Raw genomic sequence first — 20,824 nt, forward strand, 5'->3', positions numbered from 1 at the left:
TCCGGATTGCCGACCCATTTAAGGGAATGGGTCCACATCCGTGAAGTGGGGAGCACACGGCCAGTGCACGCATATTGCGGGCCTGCTGTTTGCAGTCTGCAATACGGGCCATGTGCATGAGGCTTTACACACACACACACACACACATTTAATATATATATATATATATATATATATATATATATATATATATATATATATATATACACACACACACACACACACACACACACACTGAACAAAAATATAAACGCAACACTTTCGGTTTTGCTCCCATTTTGCATGAGCTGAACTCAAAGATCTGAAACATTTTCTACATACACAAAAGACACATTACTCTCAAATATTGTTCACAAATCTGTCTAAATCTGTGTTAGTGAGCACTTCTCCTTTACTGAGATAATCCATCGCACCTCACAGGTGTGGTATATCAAGGTGCTGATTAGACAGTATGAATATTGCACAGGTGAACCTTAGACTGCCCACAATAAAAGAATAAAAGACCACTCTGAAATGTGCAGTTTGATCACATGGCACAATGCCACAGATGTCGCAACATTTGAGGGAGCGTGCAATTGGCATGCTGACTGCAGGAATGTCTACCAGAGCTGTTGCCCGTGCAATGAATGTTCATTTCTCTACCATAAGCCATCTCCAAAGGTGTTTCAGAGAATTTGGCAGTACATCCAACCGGCCTCACAACCGCAGACTACGTGTAACCACACCAGCCCAGGACCTCCACATCCAGCATGTTAACCTCCATGATTGTACGAGACCAGCCACCCGGACAGCTGCAGCAACAATCAGTTTGCATAACCAAAAAAATTCTGCACAAACGGTCATAAACTGTCTCAGGGAAGCTTATCTGTATGCTAGTCCTCCTCATCGGGGTCTGGACCTGACTGCAGTGTGTCGTCATAACCAACTTAAGTGGGCAAATGCTCACATTCGATGGCATCTGGCACGTTGGAGAGGAGTTCGGTTCACGGATGAGTCCCGGTTTTCACTGTTCAGGGCAGATGGCAGACAGCGTGTGTGGCGTCGTGTGGGTGAGCAGTTGCTGGTGTCAACGTTGTGGATCAAGTGGCCCATGGTGGCGGTGGGGTTATGGTATGGGCAGGCGTATGTTATGGACAACGAACACAGGTGTATTTTATTGATGGCATTCATTTTGAATGCACAGCGATACCGTGACGAGATCCTCAGGGCCATTGTTGTGCCATTCATCCACGACCATCACCTCATGTTGCAGCATGATAATGCACGGCCCCATATTGCAAGGATCTGTACACAATTTCTGGAAGCTAGAAACATCCCAGTTCTTGCATGGCCAGCATACTCACCGGACATGTCGCCCATTGAGCCTGTTTGGGATGCTCTGGATCGGCGTATACGACAGTGTGTTCCAGTTCCTGCTAATATTCTGCAACTTTGCACAGCTATTGAAGAGGAGTGGACCAACATTCCACAGGCCACAATCAGCAACCTGATCAACTCTATGCAACAGAGATGTGTTGCACTGCGTGAGGCAAATGGTGGCCACACCAGATACTGACTGGTTTTCTGACTCCTCCCCCCACCAGTAAGGCAAAACTGTGCACATTTCAGAGTGGCCTTTTATTATGGGAAGTCTAAGGCACACCTGTGCAATATTCATGTTGTATAATCAGCACCTTAATATGCCACACCTGTGAGGTGGGATGGATTATCTCAAAGTGCTCACTAACACAGATTTGTGAACAATATTTGAGAGTAATGGGTCTTGTGTATGTAGAAAATGCTTCAGATCTTCGAGTTCAGCTCATGCAAAATGGAAGCAAAACCAAGTGTTGCATTTATATTTTTGTTCAGTGTGTGTATATATATATATATATATATATATATATATATATATATATAGCAAACAAAATCCGCAGCACTCCTTGAAGTATAAAAAAAATTGTAATTTTATTCACACATGTCAAAATTATTGTGTGAATAAAATTACAAATTTTTTATACTTCAAGGAGTGCTGCGGATTTTGTTTGCTGTTTACGTCCTAAATCGAGGGACCACCGCGGGCACCTTACAGCTACAGCTGCACGTCAAGGGAGTGCTGCCTGACTTTTTCTATGGATATATATATCTATCTATATATATATGCAAATTGCTTAGTTGGAGCACCGAGGGCCACACTGTAGCTATGTAATTCCCACCCTGACATCTAATAGCCAGGCCAAGATATCTCATCCTGCCCTATCTTTTGCACCCTGCGTACTGCCTCCAAAAGTCGGGACCTGAGCTACACATCTGGTGCTGTTTACTGAGGAACGCAGATATATATATTAATAGCTATAAAATATAGCCACCTGAGAAGAGTCCTGGTTATTCGTGAATTCCTGCCCACCTGCTGATGACTGACAGTCTTCTACCTAGTTTTCTCCTTTTCTCTCTAGGAGAGAACTGCCAAACATCAGCAGATGGACGGGAGAGCAGGAGATTATGAATAACCAGGACTCTTCTCAAATATATCTGACTCTTCTCAAGGCCTGGGCTGCAGTGATTATGATGCTGGTTCTCAGCAACCACTTACTTTTAGCTCATGAGTGACACACCGCTGAAATCAGCATTTCTGTCACTATTATATGATGTCCCCAGTGAGGTCAGCATAAAGTTGAAGACAGGTTCCTTTAACCTGATTAACCTGTCCAGGCAGTCTGCCTGATTAGTAAGTTTGATCATGCTGACAGGGCCACCTTAAACTAACAAACTGTTTTTTGAATTAATTTAAATAAAAAAGGTGACATTACATTGCTACTGTGACTATATACGTGCGCTCTTAAATAGGTTGTCCGGTTTGGACACTCCCTACAAAATGCGACAGGTTCCCCAGATGTGCTGATCGCACAGCCACTTGCCATCAGCAGACAGCATTTAGTAATGTAATAAAACATATACTGTGTGTTATGCCTGAAACTACTGCTATTATACTTTGTAATATAAGAGGATTTATAAGATTAAAATACAGATTTATGTATTTAAGACTTGCATATATAACTGAAGGTCTGCTAGGGAAGCCCCAGCTCAATGGTATAATCCCAATACTGAAACAAGAAGAAAAAAAACCTACTTTCCATCTGCTATAAACTCACCATCCTTCCCATGATTCCTGTGCCCACAGTCTCTGCTTCCACCTCCGAGACATGACCTGCCAGATCCTTCCTGACATACAGCAGCAGCATTATTCCTACGAGTCGGATCAACTTAATCTACAGAAACAATAAGGATTGGAAGGAACACATTGCTTTTAGGAACATTTCCAGATCCTTCCCTTTCAGTTCTTATTTGTATTAGAAACACGCTAAAAAACAGGGGACTGATTGTGGACGTTAGAGAGCCAGGCATCCCTCGACTGGTCTGTTTTAGCAAATACTTTCCATAAAATAACAATTTTGTGGCATCTTTTCTTAGAACTCTTTTTTGTCCCATTTCTCACTCATTCCACTTAAAAATGTATGAATAATTTTGTTTAGATGTGGGTGGTACAGTATCAGGCTGTACAGGGACACACCCCTTTGAGAATGGGAATGGCATTCTCCCATTTTTTTATTTATACATAAACATTCAGGACCCATAGTAGAGGAACAGCACAACACATAGTTATGAGAAAATATGAATGGGAGCGGGGCTGCAGTAATCCGCATGTCGGCAGCACAGTGGATGGAGCTGTTTGCTTCCCCCAGTGTTATTTGTGGTGCACGCAGCTGATCGGGGGGTTGGGGGGGGGGGGGTCAATCCCCTACCGATCAGATATTGATGAGGTATCCTAAGGATAGATCATCAATATATAGAGCTCGGACAGCCTCTTTAACCATTGCAACAAATCAAAATGGCAGAATGCACCTGGCACAGCTCACTAGACACATTCCTTTCCCTTATGCAACTGAAAGTCTGGCACACCCCAATAATTTGCATAAACTGGGTCACATCCTCTTGAAATTTAAGATGCCACTCACTTAACCAACCTTTTTCTCTCAACACTTTTAAAAACAACGTACTGTAGATAAACCAGTGCTTCTCAATTATTTTCTGTCATGCCCCCCCTAGGAAGAAGAAAACATTTCGCGCCCCCCGCGCGACTGTAAATAGTATAATTTGTCTATAAAATTGTTATAATTAATAAGTACACCTCTGCATAACACTGTTTCCTTATTAACGTATAAGAGAATAAAAAAAGAAAGAAATGTGGATCAATTTACAACACGGGGATCTGTGGATGACGGACACTGTTATTTGAGAAACACTGAGAAACTAACACACACACGCATACAAATTGAAATATATATATAGATATATAATTTCTTGTACCTTTGCATATTTGGCTCCTGGGTGTAGCCCCTCGGAAACTGCTTTAAACCATTCTTCTTCTTTGGGTGTATCATTGAAGAAAAATGCTTCCTTGCTTAAGTCAAGCTCTTGAAATCTGGGAGGGAAAGGAAGCTTTGACTTTCATATTACAAAAACAATTACAGTTAAAGACTAGCATGTAGAGATTACACGGAAAAAGGGTGTGTACTGTCAGACAATGAACAAATGGTTAAATTAAGATTTCATGGTTTTTTTTATGTTTATGTCGCATTCTACAGATATTGAAAGAAGATTTTGAAAAACTGAAGCAAATGGGTACATTTAGCCAGAGAACGATAATGGGATCACACCACTAACAGAAGGTGATAGGGACAGCTCACCTTCTCCCCCTCCCTGCACAGGTCACAGAGCATGTCTACCACACTGTTCCATAGCTGATGGAAAATAAATCTCTGAACTGCTGTTCACAGCTCAGGTTAGATGTCTGCTCCCATAATCACATACAGAAAATGAAAAAAATATATACTATCAGAAAATAAAGAATATATTTTAATATAAAGTTTTAATTAGGAGATTAAGCTGCTTTGCATTTGATCATTGCTTTTAGAACTATCTGGTAGGTAATGCAACAAATAAATACAAGCTAAATTCATCTCAAATCTATAACCTACTTATAGACTAATGCAGGAGTCCAGGAAAGCTGAGTGACTACACTATCTGTCACTCAGACAATGTGCTCTGGTCCCCCTCCACCGCTGATGTCATCTTTCTGGCTGCAGTGGTTACATTTGACACACACAGGTCACTATGCAGCTAATCTCTGTCCTCAGAAGTACATGGGATGTCGCTGCTGAAGTCAGTGATTGGCTGCAGAGGTGACCTATATGTTTTTGTATATATATTTTTGTTGAACTCAGACAATCCCTTTAATCAAGTCTATAAGCAAGTCCAGATATAGTGTAGGGCTAAACGGCATTTGTATTCATGCAACATGAGATGAAAATGTGCAACCACATTTCTGTGCAACCACATTTACCAGCATTAGGTACGACAGGCAGCACAACATTTACTATCTTAAAGGGGTTGTCATGGTCTTTAAAATTAATGACCTATGTTTATGATAGGTCACCAATACCTGATTGTGGGGGTCCAACTCACGGCCCCCCTGCTAATGCGGGCTCTTCCTAGAACAGCAACATCACATTCATGGGTCACATGGTCTAGGTGCAGCTCAGTCCCATCAAAGTGAATGTGGCTAAGCTGCAATACCAAGCAAATTCAGATACCGACTAATGATATAAATATACATATTTACATACCCAATACAATACACATCGGGGGGTTTGGGATCAATACTGAACCAGGGTTGTAAATTCTCTTTTGGGGACTGCCCATTGACGTTGTATGTTCCAACAAAAAACCTGAGGATAAACATTTTTAAGATCTTGTTAAGTGTAGTATATCATATATCTTATGATAGAGAAATATCTGTCTTTTAGGGTGAAACATTTTGATTTAAATTTCTAATAAAACGTGCCCCCTTGGGGACAGGCCTTGGGGACTGTGTCACTATCTGTAATGCATATTGAAGTCAATAGTTTTACATGGTCTCTGGCCATGGACGCTGGAATTAACACCAGAGGTAACAAAAGTTCTAGAAGGCACTATACGCTATACAGGGCACTTTGGAATTACTGGAGAACTATCAACGCTCATTTTCAGGTTTTTTTGTATTGTCTGACAGAACTTTTTTTAATGTTACAGTACCTGAAGTCTTGAATGGATGTGTAGGTCGGTTCTTTCTTCAAGAGTTCAGACTTTATTAAATTATCTCGGAGCCCAAATTTGGGAAAAGGTAGCATTCCTACTTTGTTAGTAGAGATCACATCTGCTGTTCGAACCATGTTGGTAATGTCCGATTTCGTTTTATGGAGTCTGTAAATAGAAAAGATTAAACACGAGGGATAACGTCATTGGTAGAATTCAGACAACGAAATGTATGAAAGCTAGTACAAATAAGGCTACTTTCACACTCGCTTTTTGGGCGGATCCGTCATGAATCTGCAAAAACAAACAGATTTGTTACAATAATACAACCGCATGCATCTGTCCTGAACGGATCCGTTTGTATTATCTGTAACATAGCCAAGACGGATCCGTCATGAACTCCATTGAAAGTCAATGGGATACTGATCTGTTTTATATTGTGCCAGATTGTGTCAGAGAAAACGGATCCGTCCTCATTGACTTACATTGTGTGCCAGGATCCGTTTGGCTCAGTTTCGTCAGACGGACAAAAAAACGCTACAAGCAGGGTTATGGTGTCTGCCTCCAGAGCAGAATGGAGACGGATCGGAGGCAAACTCATGCATTCTGAGGGGATCCTTTTCCATTCAGAATGCATTAGGGCAAAACGGATCCGTTTTGGACCGCTTGTGAGAGAGTCCTGAACGGACCTCACAAACGGAAAGCCAAAACGCCAGTGTGAAAGTAGCCTAAGGGTGGGTTCACATCACATTTTATGCCTCCATTTGACATATACGTTAGAGACAAAAAGGATAACACCGCACATTCTTGCATCCTGCAAAGTCTGGTTTAAAAAAAAAAAAAAACATTTCATAATTTTTTTTTTTTACAAAGGAACTCTATGGTGAATGGATGCCACTGTACGGCATCAGTCTGAGGTTTACACTAAACGTATGGGATGTGAACCCACCCTAAGAATACAATTCTAGCTCTGATGAAGCCACAAGCACCATCAGACTGGCTTCTATTTTAGCTGATGCTCATTTCTTTCATGTAGAAAACCTAAGAGGTGTGTACAAGACAAGAACATTCAAAAATAACTGGGGATTACAACGTCTTTCAGTCCATTCTTGTCCTACTGATCACAGAAACATCGAGGGACTACTCGACAAAGACTGTCATTAGATCAAGTCAAAATCCACTGGATCCAGATAAAGGGATTTCCATGGAAAAAATGTATTTGAAACGTCTCAGCATGATGAAGATAAATAAAATGGTATAATTAATCTTAATTCTCCCCGTCCTTCTCTACTTGTATTACCTGTTCTATACACAGCTGCAGCAAACGCTCATTCATAGCTGATGGGCATTTTTCATCGCTGTTGTAATCAGGGATGTACTGCGGACAATCAACAGGACTGAATGAGGGAGGAAAGATCATTCCTTTAGGTCCTATTACACCTCCAGATAATTGCTAAGATCATCGCTAACAAGCGTTCGTACGATGGTGTGGCAGTGTAATATTGCTGCTGATTACCAGATTACCTCATTCACTGGGTAACCAGAGTCTTTCAACATGTTTAAAAAATCATCCTTAGTCGGCGGCAGATTGTGCCGTGTAATCAGCACTCTGCTGCCTTCCGGCAAACAGCGATGGCATTAGCGATCGCTTGCTCCATACTGAGGAAGAGATTGCTGCATGTAGTAGCAGAGGTCCTCTCCACTGACGAGCAGGCGATTGCCGGGAAGGAACGCTTCCCTCCAGACAATCGCCTGCCAAATCTGTAGGTGTAATAGGACACTTCCTCATTTAGTTGACATCGGCCTGTGTAACGAGGCCAGTGCATAAGAGCCCAGACGTACGAATATTATACCTCTCCCCGGTCACTCCATAGCTAAACTGCCGGTAATCTGGTTACATCAGCTCATGACTTAAGCCTGTTATACAGAGCCTAACACAAACTACAATTTGTCAGTGGTACAAACAAGAACACTTGGCCTAAATGTATTCCATGTGTTATGGAATATTGTAAATCAATTTAAGGGTCTGTCTCACTTCAGCAAATGGCATTTATTATGTAGACAAAATAATAGAAGACACTCACTAATGTATTATAATTGTCCATTTTGCCTATTCTCTACATGATAAATGCCACTTGCTGAAGTGACATTGCAGTAGTCAGATGTACTATTGTTACCTTCTTTTACAAACCAAAGCGGTCTTTAAAAGATCTGATTGATAATCAATACAGTTTTGAGGCCCCATGTGCATCTGTACATTACCTTTTTATTACACTGTATTCATGTGCAGTGATATGTGGCCACAGAAAGAGCTGGTCATTTAAATATCAATCATCCCAGACACCAATACACACCTTATGTACTCTGCTTTAGCATTTGTTTAACTAGGGTTTGCCCTTAAGACCAGTGATCTGCAATGCAAATAATCTGTGAAGTCTGCCAGACTTCTAACTGTGGGTAACATTTGCTTTCCAGGACTGCAGGATCCCAGTGCTGAATATTGATCTGAAACTCACAACCTGCCTCACCTTTCAAGGTTTTATCCACATCCTCTACTCTAGTTCCTTATAGCTATGTCTTTAACGGGTTTCTACCACCAGATTTTGAGAATTTTCGCTGACTGACACTAGCGATCTGCTAGTGTCTGCACTACCTAAGGCCCCTTTCACACGGGCGAGATTTCCGTGCGGGTGCGATGCGTGAGTTGAACGCATTGCACCCGCACTGAATCCTGACCCATTCATTTCTATGGGGCTGTTCACATGAGCGGTGATTTTCACGCATCACTTATGCGTTGCGTGAAAATCGCAGCATGTTCTATATTCTGCGTTTTTCACGTAACGCAGGCCCCATAGAAATGAATGGGGTTGCGTGAAAATCGCAAGCATCCGCAAGCAAGTGCGGATGCGGTGCGATTTTCACGCACGGTTGCTAGGTGACAGTCTATTCACTGTATTATTTTCCCTTATAACATGGTTATAAGGGAAAATAATAGCATTCTGAATACAGAATGCATAGTATAATAGTGCTGGGAGGGTTAAAAAAAATAAAAAAGTTAACTCACCTTATCCCCATGATCGCCTAGTTCCCGGCCGGTCTCTTCTTTAGCTGTGACTAAAGGACCTGTGGTGACGTCAGATCACATGCTCCATCACCACGGTGATGGACCATGTGATTGGAGCATGTGATCTGACATCACCAAAGGTCATTCAGCCCAAGCCCACAGCTAAAGAAGAGACCGACCGGGAACTACACGATCATGGGGATAAGGTGAGTTAACGTTTTTATTTTTTTTTTAACCCTTCCAGCGCTATTATACTAAGCATTCTGTATTCAGAATGCTATTATTTTCCCTTATAACCATGTTATAAGGGAAAATAATAGAATCTTCAGAACATCAATCCCAAGCCCGAACTTCTGTGAAGAAGTTCGGGTTTGGGTACCAAACATGCGCGATTTTGCTCACGCGAGTGCAAAACGCATTACAATGTTTTGCACTCGCGCGGAAAAATCGCGGGTGTTTCCGCAACGCACCCGCACATTTTTCCGCAACGCCCGTGTGAAAGGGGCCTAACAGTGCTCTTGTATCACCTTTTGTCTGCTGACGTTAAGCTTAAAAACATACTTTTATTGATATGCAAATGAGCCTCTAGGTGCTATGTGGGGCGTCTTTTCAGCACCTAGAGGCTCCGTCTACTCACTATTTCTGCCGCCCACCACGTCCTTCCAGCCCGCCCCGCTCCTCTTGATTGACGGCCAACCTCGCTCCATCTCAAATTCCAGCACCTGCGCCTTGCGCTTCTGTATTCGGCGCAGGTGCAGTGAATGTCAGACCGCTCCCTGCAACGGCATCTTCACTGCGGTCCGACAGTCACTGCGCCTGCGCCGAATACAGAAGCACAAAGGCGCAGGTGCTGGAATTTGAGATGGAGCGAGGTTGGCTGTCAATCAAGAGGAGCGGGGTGGGCTGGAGGGACGCGGTGGACGGCAGAAGTAGTGAGTAGACGGAGCCTTTAGGTGCTGAAAAGACGCCCCCATAGCACCTAGAGGCTCATTTGCATATCAATAAAAGTATGTTTTTAAGCTTAACGGCAGCAGACAAAAGGTGATACAAGAGCACTGTTAGGCCCCTTTCACACGAGCGAGTATTCCGCGCGGGTGCGATGCGCGAGTTGAACGCATTGCACCCGCACTGAATCCTGACCCATTCATTTCTATGGGGCTGTTCACATGAGCGGTGATTTTCACGCATCACTTATGCGTTGCGTGAAAATCGCAGCATGCCCCTCTTTGTGCGTTGCAGTGCAATAATCCACGCAACGCAGGCCCCATAGATATGAATGGGGTTGCAAGAAAATCGGTGCGATTTTCACGCATGGGTTCTAGGTGACAGTCTATTCACTGTATTATTTTCCCTTATAACATGGTTATAAGGGAAAATAATAGCATTCTGACTACAGAATGCATAGTATAATAGTGCTGGAAGGGTTAAAAAAAATAAAAAAGTTGACTCACCTTCTCCTCTTGTTCGCGTAGTTCCCGGTCTGTTCTTTGCTAGCTGTGGGCTTGGGCTAAAGGACCTGTGGTGATGTCAGATCACATGCTCCATCACCATGGTGATGGACCATGTGATTGGAGCATGTGATCTGACGTCACCACAGGTCATTCAGCCCACAGCTAGCAAAGAACAGACGCTAACAAGAGGAGAAGGTAAGTTAACTTTTTTATTTTTTTAACCCTTCCAGCACTATTATACTATGCATTCTGTAGTCAGAATGCTATTATTTTCCCTTATAACCATGTTATAAGGGAAAATAATACAATCTTCAGAACATCAATCCCAAGCCCGAACTTCTGTGAAGAAGTTCGGGTTTGGGTACCAAACATGCGCGATTTTTCTCACGCGAGTGCAAAACGCATTACAATGTTTTGCACTCGCGCGGAAAAATCGCGCACTTTCCCGCAACGCACCCGCCTCTTATCCGGGCAAAAAACATGACGCCCGTGTGAAAGAGGCCTTAGGTAGTGCAGACACTAGCAGATCGCTAGTGTTAGTCAGCGAAAAATCTCAAAATCTGGTGGTAGAAACCCTTTAAGAAAAAAAACTGAGAAAGGTAACAAGGCCGCATCCTGACCAAACACATTTTCGTTTTAATTTAATTCATGCAGTATCGAAAGCTGAAATGTTTTTAAAATTATTTTTTTTTTACACCATTTTTATTTTAGTATTTTTTTTGCTTTTATGATTTATGCCAGGGAAAATGTAAAAAAACGAGATTTTTGTATAACTTACCAGTAAAATCTCTTTCTCGCTCTTTCCTTGGGGGACACAGAAGACCTTGGGTATAGCTCATCTCCATAGGAGGCGTGACACTAAGTGAGAACTGTTAAGCCCCTCCTCCACAGCTATACCCTCAGCCTGGAGAGAGAGACTGCCAGTTGCGTGTCCAAGCAGTGAGAAAAGGCAAAGTCCAAAAGTGGAACCAACAAGCCAACTACCCAACGGGTAAAACAAACTCGGAAACCGTGCAGAGAAAAACAAAGAATGGGTGGGTGCTGTGTCCCCCAAGGAAAGAGCGAGAAAGAGATTTTACTGGTAAGTTATACAAAAATCTCGTTTTCTCGCCCAATTTCCTTGGGGGACACACAAGACCTTGGGACGTTCAATAGCAGTCCAAGAGGGGAGGGACCACAGCACCAAGGCAAGGCACCCGAAGGCATCAAGAAACCGCCGCCTGCAGACCAGGCGGCCCAAGGCAGCATACGCCGAAGCCCCAGTGCGCACCCTGTAGAACTTGGTAAGGTGTGCAAGGAAGACCAGTGACCGCCTTGCACAAATGCATGGCCGAAGCCTTATGCCTCCGGCCCAGGAGGCACCGACCACTCTGGTGAAATGAACGGTGACACCAAAAGCAGAACCCTGCCCGTGGTGCGGTAACCACAGCAATAGACACTCAGAGAGCGAAGGAAAGCCACCCTGGAGGCCGTCAACCCTTTGCGAGGACATCCCGGAAACACAAGAGACCGAACGCCGACTAGAGTCGGAGATCTCCAAGGAACAACTGCAAACCCAAACAAACAATCTCCAAGCGGTGAAGCGCCCGTTCCCGGAGACGGGAAGGGGATGACCAAGCCTCGTAGATAAGAAGGCAGATACCACCCTCAGAAGGAAAGGACGGGATGGAGAAACAGCCCTGTCCTGGAAAAGGACAGAAGGCACAGAACACGAAGGGCCACCCCTCAGGCACCCGCCAGACATGATGGCAACAGCAAACACAACTGTACAGGACAGAAGGAGTAGGGAGAACTTCTACAACGGCACCAAGGGAAAGAGTGGAGCGCCAAGAGCTCAGTGTGTAATTCCCAGGACGGTACCAGGGAACGGTACAGAGGAACCAAAGAGCCACTCTGTGGAAGAAGGTCATGACAGGCCCAGGAGGGCCAGAAAAAACGCTGCAAGGGGAAGGACAGCGCCGACACTTGACACTTCAAGTAACAGAGTCCCAGTCCCAGGGTCAGGCCGGACTAGAGAAAGACAGAACCAAAGGGAGAGAAAAGCAGAGTGGGGGAATGCCCCGCTCACCACAAACCCAGGCAAGAACCCCAAGTCCGACAACCGAACCTGGACGAAGCACAGTCGGGAGCGAACACTAGCGCGCTCGCAGGAATCGCCTGGCAAGCGGGAGAAAACCCAATGTGATCAGGCGCAGACCAGTAACATGGCCCAAGGGTCGGAAAAAAAAAACTGTCTCGTCGGCCCCTGAACAACATAGTCCCGTATCCAACCGGAGTGGGGGAGCAGAAGGACAGACGGAAGAAACCGGAAGGGTCCGCCCAGCAGCCAACAGATGCCAGGACAAGACAGGCCAAGTCGACGTAGCCACCACAGGAAGGAGTTCTACAGTCCTGGTGGGATCAAAGGACCAACGTGACCGAAGGGTAGTCCTCCCAAGTTACCGAAAAGGTAAGTCCAGCAGGACCATATGCCCAGAATGGAAAGGCAATCTGCACCCAGCGGGAGGACAGAATGCAATAGGCCCGGCAACAGGCACACAGCTAGTACTGCCAGCGAAAACGAGGGAGACGGTACGAGACCACAAGTAACGCCAGAAACATCCAAGTGAACAACCATGCTCACCCCCGAGGGGGAGGGGGCAATGACGAAACAGCCTCTGAGGCCTGGCCGCTGCAGAAGCCACCTCGGAGTGACAAACTTCAGAGAGGAAGCCAAAAAAACCGAGCCGGCGAGGAGAAGCAGCCGAGACAGAGGCCGGCATAACACCCTCCAAACCGAAAGGAGGAATGGTAAACAGGGAAGCCACAGGACAGTCCAAAAGCCGAATACCGGCTACCCTGTGAGACGACCTGCACATCGCCTCGCAGAAGGCGAATACCCTGAAGAACCCAAAGTGGAGGTCCCTCAGACCTGGATAGACGAGCACCCAAGAGAAGTTGGGTGACCTACCCGAGAGGAGCGGTCAGTTCCTGGTAGCAGATCAGATTGAAGTGCAGAAGGCGCCAAAGACAACACTCTCGACCCCGACTGCTTGCGCGGGGAAGCAATGTCACGGGAGGATGAACGGGTACGCATCAAGGGACCCCGAACACTCCCCAGGTGGAAGGGCCAATGAACATGGCTGGTGCAGTCACAACGGGACCACACCAGAGAATGAGTGCCACCCAGCTCGGTGCAGTAGCGAGCCAGCAGAGCCCGTCTACATATATACAAGGTATACAGCGGTGAATACATTGGGCATTCAATTGTTGTGTGTTGGACAACACCTTAGGCTCATACAGGTGGACAGAATGACCTCCTCAGAAAAGAGTGCAAAGCTAGCGACAATCAGCCTCACCCCAAGAGAAAAAAGTATGTCGCAGGAGGAAGGGAGGCATACGTACTAGGAAACCGCAGGCAGCGAGAAGGCCAACCCACCCACTGGAGGAGAAGGCAAACACGGCCCAAACAACGCACAGAGCGCACAGCCACAGCATCCCACAGTATCCATGGAAGTGCAAAGTGCAACCCGAAAGGGAGTTATGCACAAGGCTAGTACAGGAGGCATGCTATGGAACGCAAGCAGTCCGCCCGGAAAAGGGGAGAGAAAGGCACCTGGCAAACTCTGCAGACGGCAAGAGTGCAAAGGCCCGCACCAAAAGGACCTAGTGAAGGGGGAAGGGTATGCACAGGATTATCCTAGCACCAAATGATTGTGCAATAATCCACCCAATACCGAATTTTGTGAGAGTGCAACGAGTAGTTCGCCAATGAAAGGGGAACGTCCAGTACAGCATACAGAAGGACAGCCGTGAATCTCATGAGCGCGCAAAATACCGCCCATGGAATGCGAAGTGGTCATGCACAAGGCCAGCACCGTTTCCAAAAGGAGTGCAAGCAGCGCACCCATGTTTAGAGGGCCATGCTCCTGGCCAGCAACGTATTCGGTGAGGGTGCAATGAACCGCACACGGCAGCATCGCATCCCAGGAGAGCGCGAGCAACCCGCCACGGATGGGGCCATGCACATGGCCAGCAACGTACTGGCGCAAGAACAAACACCGTCAGTGAAGGTGCATGTATGTCGCCTGAGGAGAGGAGGCATGCCCACGCCGGCAGCAAAGCCAGCGAGAGTGCGGTACACCGCCCAAGGAAGGGGGGGGGGGCCATGCATATGGCTGGCAGCGGATCCGGTGAGAGTGCAAGCACCCCGCCATGGAAGGGGGTCAAGCACGTGGCCAGCAACCTACCGCGAGAGAACAACCCCAGCCAGGAAGAGTATGTATGCCGCCGGAGAGAAGGAGGCATGCTCAAGGCCGGCAGCAAAACCAATGAGAGTGCAGCCTACCGCTTATGGAAGGGAGTAATGCACAAGGCTGGCAGCGAATCCAGTGAGAGTGCAGCGTTCCGCTTATGGAAGGGGGACGTGCACATGGCCGGCAGTGAATCCAGTGAGTGCAGTGTTCCGCGTATGGAAGGGGGACGTGCACATGTTTCATACCCATGGCCGACAGCGAACCCAGTGAGAGTGCAGCGTACCGCCATAGAAGGGGGTTACACACATGGCCGGCAGGAATCCAGCGAGAATGCCGCGCTCCGCAAGAAGGGGGGTCGTGCACATGGCCGGCAGGAATCCAGCGAGAGTGCCGCGCTCTTCAAGAAGGGGGGTCATGCACATGGCCAGCACCGTATCCGGTGAGAGTGCAATTATTCTGCCCCAGAAGGGGGTCATGCACCTGTCCGGCATTAAATCCAGTGAGAGCGCAGCATTCCGCCTATGAAAGGGGGGCGAGCACATTGGCAGCACCGATCCGGTGAATGTAGCACTCCGCCTAAGAAGGGGGTCATGCACATGGCCAGCCTGTAACTGGAAAGGCGACGTTCCGCCTACCTTTGGTCAGCGCCGTATCCCGGAAGATGGCAAGGGTTCGCCTAGAAGGGGAACATGTAGCTGGCCAGAACCGCAGCCGAGGAGCGCAACATGCCGGGGGGGGGGGGGACCTGAAGTCCAGCACTGCACCCCCTGCCCTAACGGACCAGGCGCCCGTGGAGGAGGGACAGGGCAGCCAGCGCGGGCCCCCTGCACTTAATCTGCGACCGGTAAGGGGGAGGGCCGGCATAACCCCTGTGTCAGGGGCAGCTAGGAGCGGGTCTCCGGCCCTAAAGCAGAACTCCTCCATGTGCAATGCCCTATGGAGGGGCAGTGTATAGTCGCCCCGCGGTCACCAGTATGGTGGTGGTGTGGGGCTATATGATTATTGGGAACCTCAGGGGCCAGCCTAGGTCCAGCAGGGACCAGTATGGGGGTCCAGCACGCAGGAGACCGGGGAGGGACTGAGGGGAACGTAGGGCTGGAGAAGCCTCTCTCTTACCACAGCCGTCTTCACCCTCGGTCCGTTCCAGCAGGGTCGCCCCTTCAGCTACTGGCACCGTAGTGGCAGGACGCTGGAAGAGGGACTTGGCGTGCGGACGACCCTTGCGCTGGCGGGATGCAGGAGAGCTGGGCTGCCCTGGTCCACCTTGCCTTCTGTGGGGGAGGCAGCAGTGCGGATGACCGGCACTGGCGCAGCTCGACCCCGGGAGAAACAGAGAGGTCTAGTGCGTCTCTGTTGTCCCTGATGATCTGAAGAAAAAAACAAAGCAAAAATCAAAACTAAAAAACCAAACAGGAGAAAAACAGCCCTGCAGAGCAGGGAGTGTCTTGCCTCCTTGGACACTAAGCAAAAAACTGGCAGTCTCTCTCTCCAGGCTGAGGGTATAGCTGTGAGGAGGGGCTTAACAGTTCTCACTTAGTGTCACGCCTCCTATGGAGATGAGCTATACCCAAGGTCTTCTGTGTCCCCCAAGGAAATTGGGCGAGAAAATAAAATAAAAAATACAGGGGATATATAATATAGGGCAGGGGTACTCAAGTACTTTTTTAAAGGTCAACATACTCGAGTCTGCTATAGGATGAAGGTCCGAATTGTAAAACAAAAAAATATAAAAGGAGGGACAACACCATTGGCGTGTAGCGCTGCATTATTCTTTTTTTACAATAATCCACACCTCCAAGCCCACCTAATCTCCTTTCTGCCCACCAAACACTAAGAATATCCTTTCAGTGCCCCCTTACAATAACGATGCCCCTTTAATGCCCCTCAGACAATATGATACCCCTAAGAGCACCATCACAGCAGGGTGCCCCTGACACATTGCAATGCCTCCTTAGTTCCTCCCCACAGAGTATGAATACCCTAAGTGCCCCCTCACAGTAGTAATGCCCTCTTTGTGCCCCCTTCACAGTAATAATTCCAATTGTGCCCCTTTTACAGTAATAATCTCCATTGTGTCCCCTTCGTAGTAATAATGCCCACTGTGCCCCCTTCAAATTAATGCCCATTGTGCCCCCTTCAAAGTAATAATGACCATTGTGCCCCCTTCAAAGTAATAATGACCATTGTGCCCCCTCACAGTAATAATGCCCATTGTGCCCCCTCACAGTAATAATGCCCATTGTGCCCCTTCACAGTAATAATGCCCATTGTGCCCCTTCACAGTAATAATGCCCATTGTGCCCCTTCACAGTAATAATGCCCATTGTGCCCCTTCACAGTAATAATGCCCATTGTGCCCCCTCCATTGTAGAAATCTCCATTATGCCCCCCTTAATAGTAGTATTGCCCTCTGTGCTAGTAATGCCCATTGGGCCTCCTTCACATTTGCAATGCCCATTGGGCAGGGTTGGGACCATCAGTTGCGTTGTGGAGAAGTCAGGTGGATACACAGCTGATAGTCCTACTGAATAGACTGTTAGCTGCTTTTTTCTTGCCATAATACAAATTCTAACAGTCTATTCAGTAGGACTATCAGCTGTGTATCCACCTGACTTCTCCACAACGCAACTGATGGTCCCAACCCCATTTATAAGGCAAGAAATCCCACTTATTAAACCTGACAGGGCACACCTGTGAAGTGAAAACCATTTCAGGTGACTACCTCTTGAAGCTCATCAAGAGAATTCCAAGAGTGTGCAAAGCAGTAATCAAAGCAAAAGGTGGCTACTTTGAAGAACCTAGAATATGACATTTTCAGTTGTTTCACTTTTTTGTTATGTATATAATTCCACATGTGTTAATTCATAGTTTTGATGCCTTCAGTGTGAATCTTCAATTTTCATAGTCATGAAAATAAAGAAAACTCTTTGAATAAGAAGGTGTGTCCAAACTTTTGGTCTGTACTGTGTGTATGTATATATATATATATATATATATATATTATATATATATATATGCATCAAAAGGATAAGGCAGCACTCCAGGTAAAGTGAAAAAAGGTGGATCTTTATTCCCTCTGCTCCACCTTTTTTCACTTTACCTGGAGTGCTGCCTTATCCTTTTGATGCTCATCTATATATAGCCGCCTGAGCCCACGGCTGTGAGGACGTGCACCGGTTTTTTGTCTTGTGCTGCTGAGACCCGCATTTTGTTTCTATATATATATATATATATATATATATATAGAAACAAAATGCGGGTCTCAGCAGCACAAGACAAAAAACCGGTGCACGTCCTCACAGCCGTGGGCTCAGGCGGCTATATATAGATGAGCATCAAAAGGATAAGGCAGCACTCCAGGTAAAGTGAAAAAAGGTGGAGCAGAGGGAATAAAGATCCACCTTTTTTCACTTTACCTGGAGTGCTGCCTTATCCTTTTGATGCTCATCTATATATAGCCGCCTGAGCCCACGGCTGTGAGGACGTGCACCGGTTTTTTGTCTTGTGCTGCTGAGACCCGCATTTTGTTTCTATATATATATATATATATATATATATATATATATATATATATATATATATATATATATATATTTTTTTTTATATTTATAATATATAATAATTCCTCTGTCCATGGCATCTAGGATTGCTCGAAGCAACATTTCATTGTATTGTGCATTGTATTGTACAGTGACAATAAAGGCATCTTATCTATCCTAGGGTACTTTCACACTTGCGGCAGAGAATTCCAGCAGGCAGTTCCGGCAATCCGGACGCATTTGCGAGATGGATCCTGATGCGGATCCGTCTCACAAATGCATTGCAATACCAGATCCATCTTTCTGGTTGTCATCTGGAAAAACAGATCTGGTATTTATTTTTGTCTCTTTTTTAAAGGGTTTCTACCACTTCGTTTTCACATATTTAGCTTTCAGACACTAGCGATCTGCTAGTGTCTGCTCTGCCAAACAATCCTAATATAATAGCTTTTGGGGCAGCCGTTTCGCTAAAAAAAGAACTTATATTGATATGCTAATGGCCCTCTAGGTGCTATGGGGGCGTCATTAGCACCTAGAGGATCGGTCTACCTTCACAAGATGCCTCCGTAATGCGATCAAGCGGACGACTTCTCGCGCATGCGCGTCTGTATTCGGCGCATGCGCAGTTAATGTCCGACCGCTTCCCTGCTCAGACATCTCCACAGCGCCTGCGCCGATGACGTCATAGTGCTCCATCGGCGCAGGCGCAGTGGAGATGTCTGAGCAGGGAAGCGGTCGGACATTAACTGCGCATGCGCCGAATACAGACGCGCACGGCGCATGCGCGAGAAGTCGTCCGCTTGATCGCATTACGGAGGAGATGGGCGGGCTGGAGGGACGCGCTGGGCGGAGGCATCTTGTGAAGGTAGACCGATCCTCTAGGTGCTAATGACGCCTCCATAGCACCTAGAGGGTCAGTAGCATATCAATTTAAGTTCTTTTTTTAGCAAAACGGCTGCCCCAAAAGCTATTATATTAGGATTGCTTGGCAGAGCAGACACTAGCGGATCGCTAGTGTCTGAAAGTTAATTATGTGAAAACTAGGTGGTAGAAACCCTGTAAAGGTCTGCACAGACTGCAAAACCAGATCCGTTTTTCTGGAACACTTAGGGCATTAATACATTTCAATGGAAATTAATGCCAGATCTGGCAAGTGATCAGGATTTTTGGCTGGAGATAAAACTGCAGCATGCTGCGGTATTTTCTCCAGCCAAAAAACGTAAGATGGACTGAACTGATGCATCCTGAACTGATTGCTCTCCATTCAGAATGCATTAGGATAAGACTGATCAGTTCTTTTCCGGTATTGAGCCCCTAGGACAGAACTCAATACTGGAAAAGAATAACGCAAGTGTGAAAGTACCCTTATCTCATCATCTGTATGCACAGTGATGGGGAAGGCAGGGGCTGTAAGAACTGTCTCTGCTTTTCCTGTGCAGAGCCCGCTCTCACTGACGTGCCATCGTGCAGCTGCCATCTCAGAAACATCCCTGCAGAGATAAATGCAGAGTGCCCGTATGTTCATAGTCTTAACTGTTTAAAGAAGAAGCAATTGATAAACATAAAAAAGGAGGCAAACGTTGCTTGAGTGAAGTTTCAGCAGCATGTGTTTACACCAACCATCAAGTCTATACAACTAGTTCAGCAACTTTATCATTCTTTGCATGTTTTGAATCAATCCTGAGTAAACCAACATGAAAACTTAAAGCAGACGCCAATCTCGACAGACAGGGAGGCAGTTATTTCTTCCTGTATAACTGTACACTGATCCGGCAAGGAATGCCTGAGGAGTTCAGCTCTGAAGAGAGCGATTGTTAATGCAGTGTTGCGCGATCAATAATTGCACAAAATAAGTAATGTACTAAATATGCAAAAATAAATAAAAATCCAAAAATGTCCTTTACCTGGGTAGAGAGTGCGGAGAGCGTGAAGGGTCTTGTTTCTGGGAAGTCCTCAGCCACGGCCCATTCTGCTGGAGGTATTCAGCGCTGTGCTCTGTGAAGGAACAGAAAGGCCTTGAATGTGCAATGAACATGATGCCCTGCAGGCCAGACTGGCACTGAAGGAAACCTTTACAGCCATATCACCCACCCCTTTCTTATTTGCATGAAGCAGCAATAAACAAAAAGGTGTCAGGTTCACCAGACAGCCCCACCTATGGAAGTTCATTTCCTGCTAATGTGATTACAGACTGATCAATTATTGGGATACTGATTGGCTGTCTTCTATGGAGGAAATTAAAGGGGTTATTCGGAAGAATATAATTATGATTTATCATCATTATCACATCAGCAGGGGTCCGAGTCCCGGCTCAGCTGATTAACCACTTCAGCCCCGCTAGGTGAAACCCCCTTCATGACCAGAGCACTTTTTACACTTCGGCACTACACTCCTTTCACCGTTTATCGCTCGGTCATGCAA

The 20,824-nt window shown here is 46.1% G+C and overlaps 1 protein-coding gene across 4 annotated transcripts in view; it reads right to left on the reverse strand.

The window, feature by feature from the left end:
- INPP5B (inositol polyphosphate-5-phosphatase B) overlaps positions 1-20,824 on the reverse strand; it is a 145,264-nt gene that overhangs the window by 53,302 nt on the left and 71,138 nt on the right. For all 4 annotated transcript variants that reach the window (XM_044287054.1, XM_044287055.1, XM_044287056.1 and 1 more), the window contains 5 exons: positions 20,308-20,398; positions 6,115-6,282; positions 5,667-5,768; positions 4,348-4,462; positions 3,132-3,248 (listed from right to left, as the gene is read on the reverse strand). In XM_044287054.1, the coding sequence (XP_044142989.1) occupies positions 3,132-3,248; positions 4,348-4,462; positions 5,667-5,768; positions 6,115-6,282; positions 20,308-20,398 (593 nt within the window). The remainder of the gene's footprint in view (positions 1-3,131; positions 3,249-4,347; positions 4,463-5,666; positions 5,769-6,114; positions 6,283-20,307; positions 20,399-20,824) is intronic.

This window comes from Bufo gargarizans, chromosome 3, assembly GCF_014858855.1.
Source record: "Bufo gargarizans isolate SCDJY-AF-19 chromosome 3, ASM1485885v1, whole genome shotgun sequence".
NCBI lineage: Eukaryota > Metazoa > Chordata > Amphibia > Anura > Bufonidae > Bufo > Bufo gargarizans.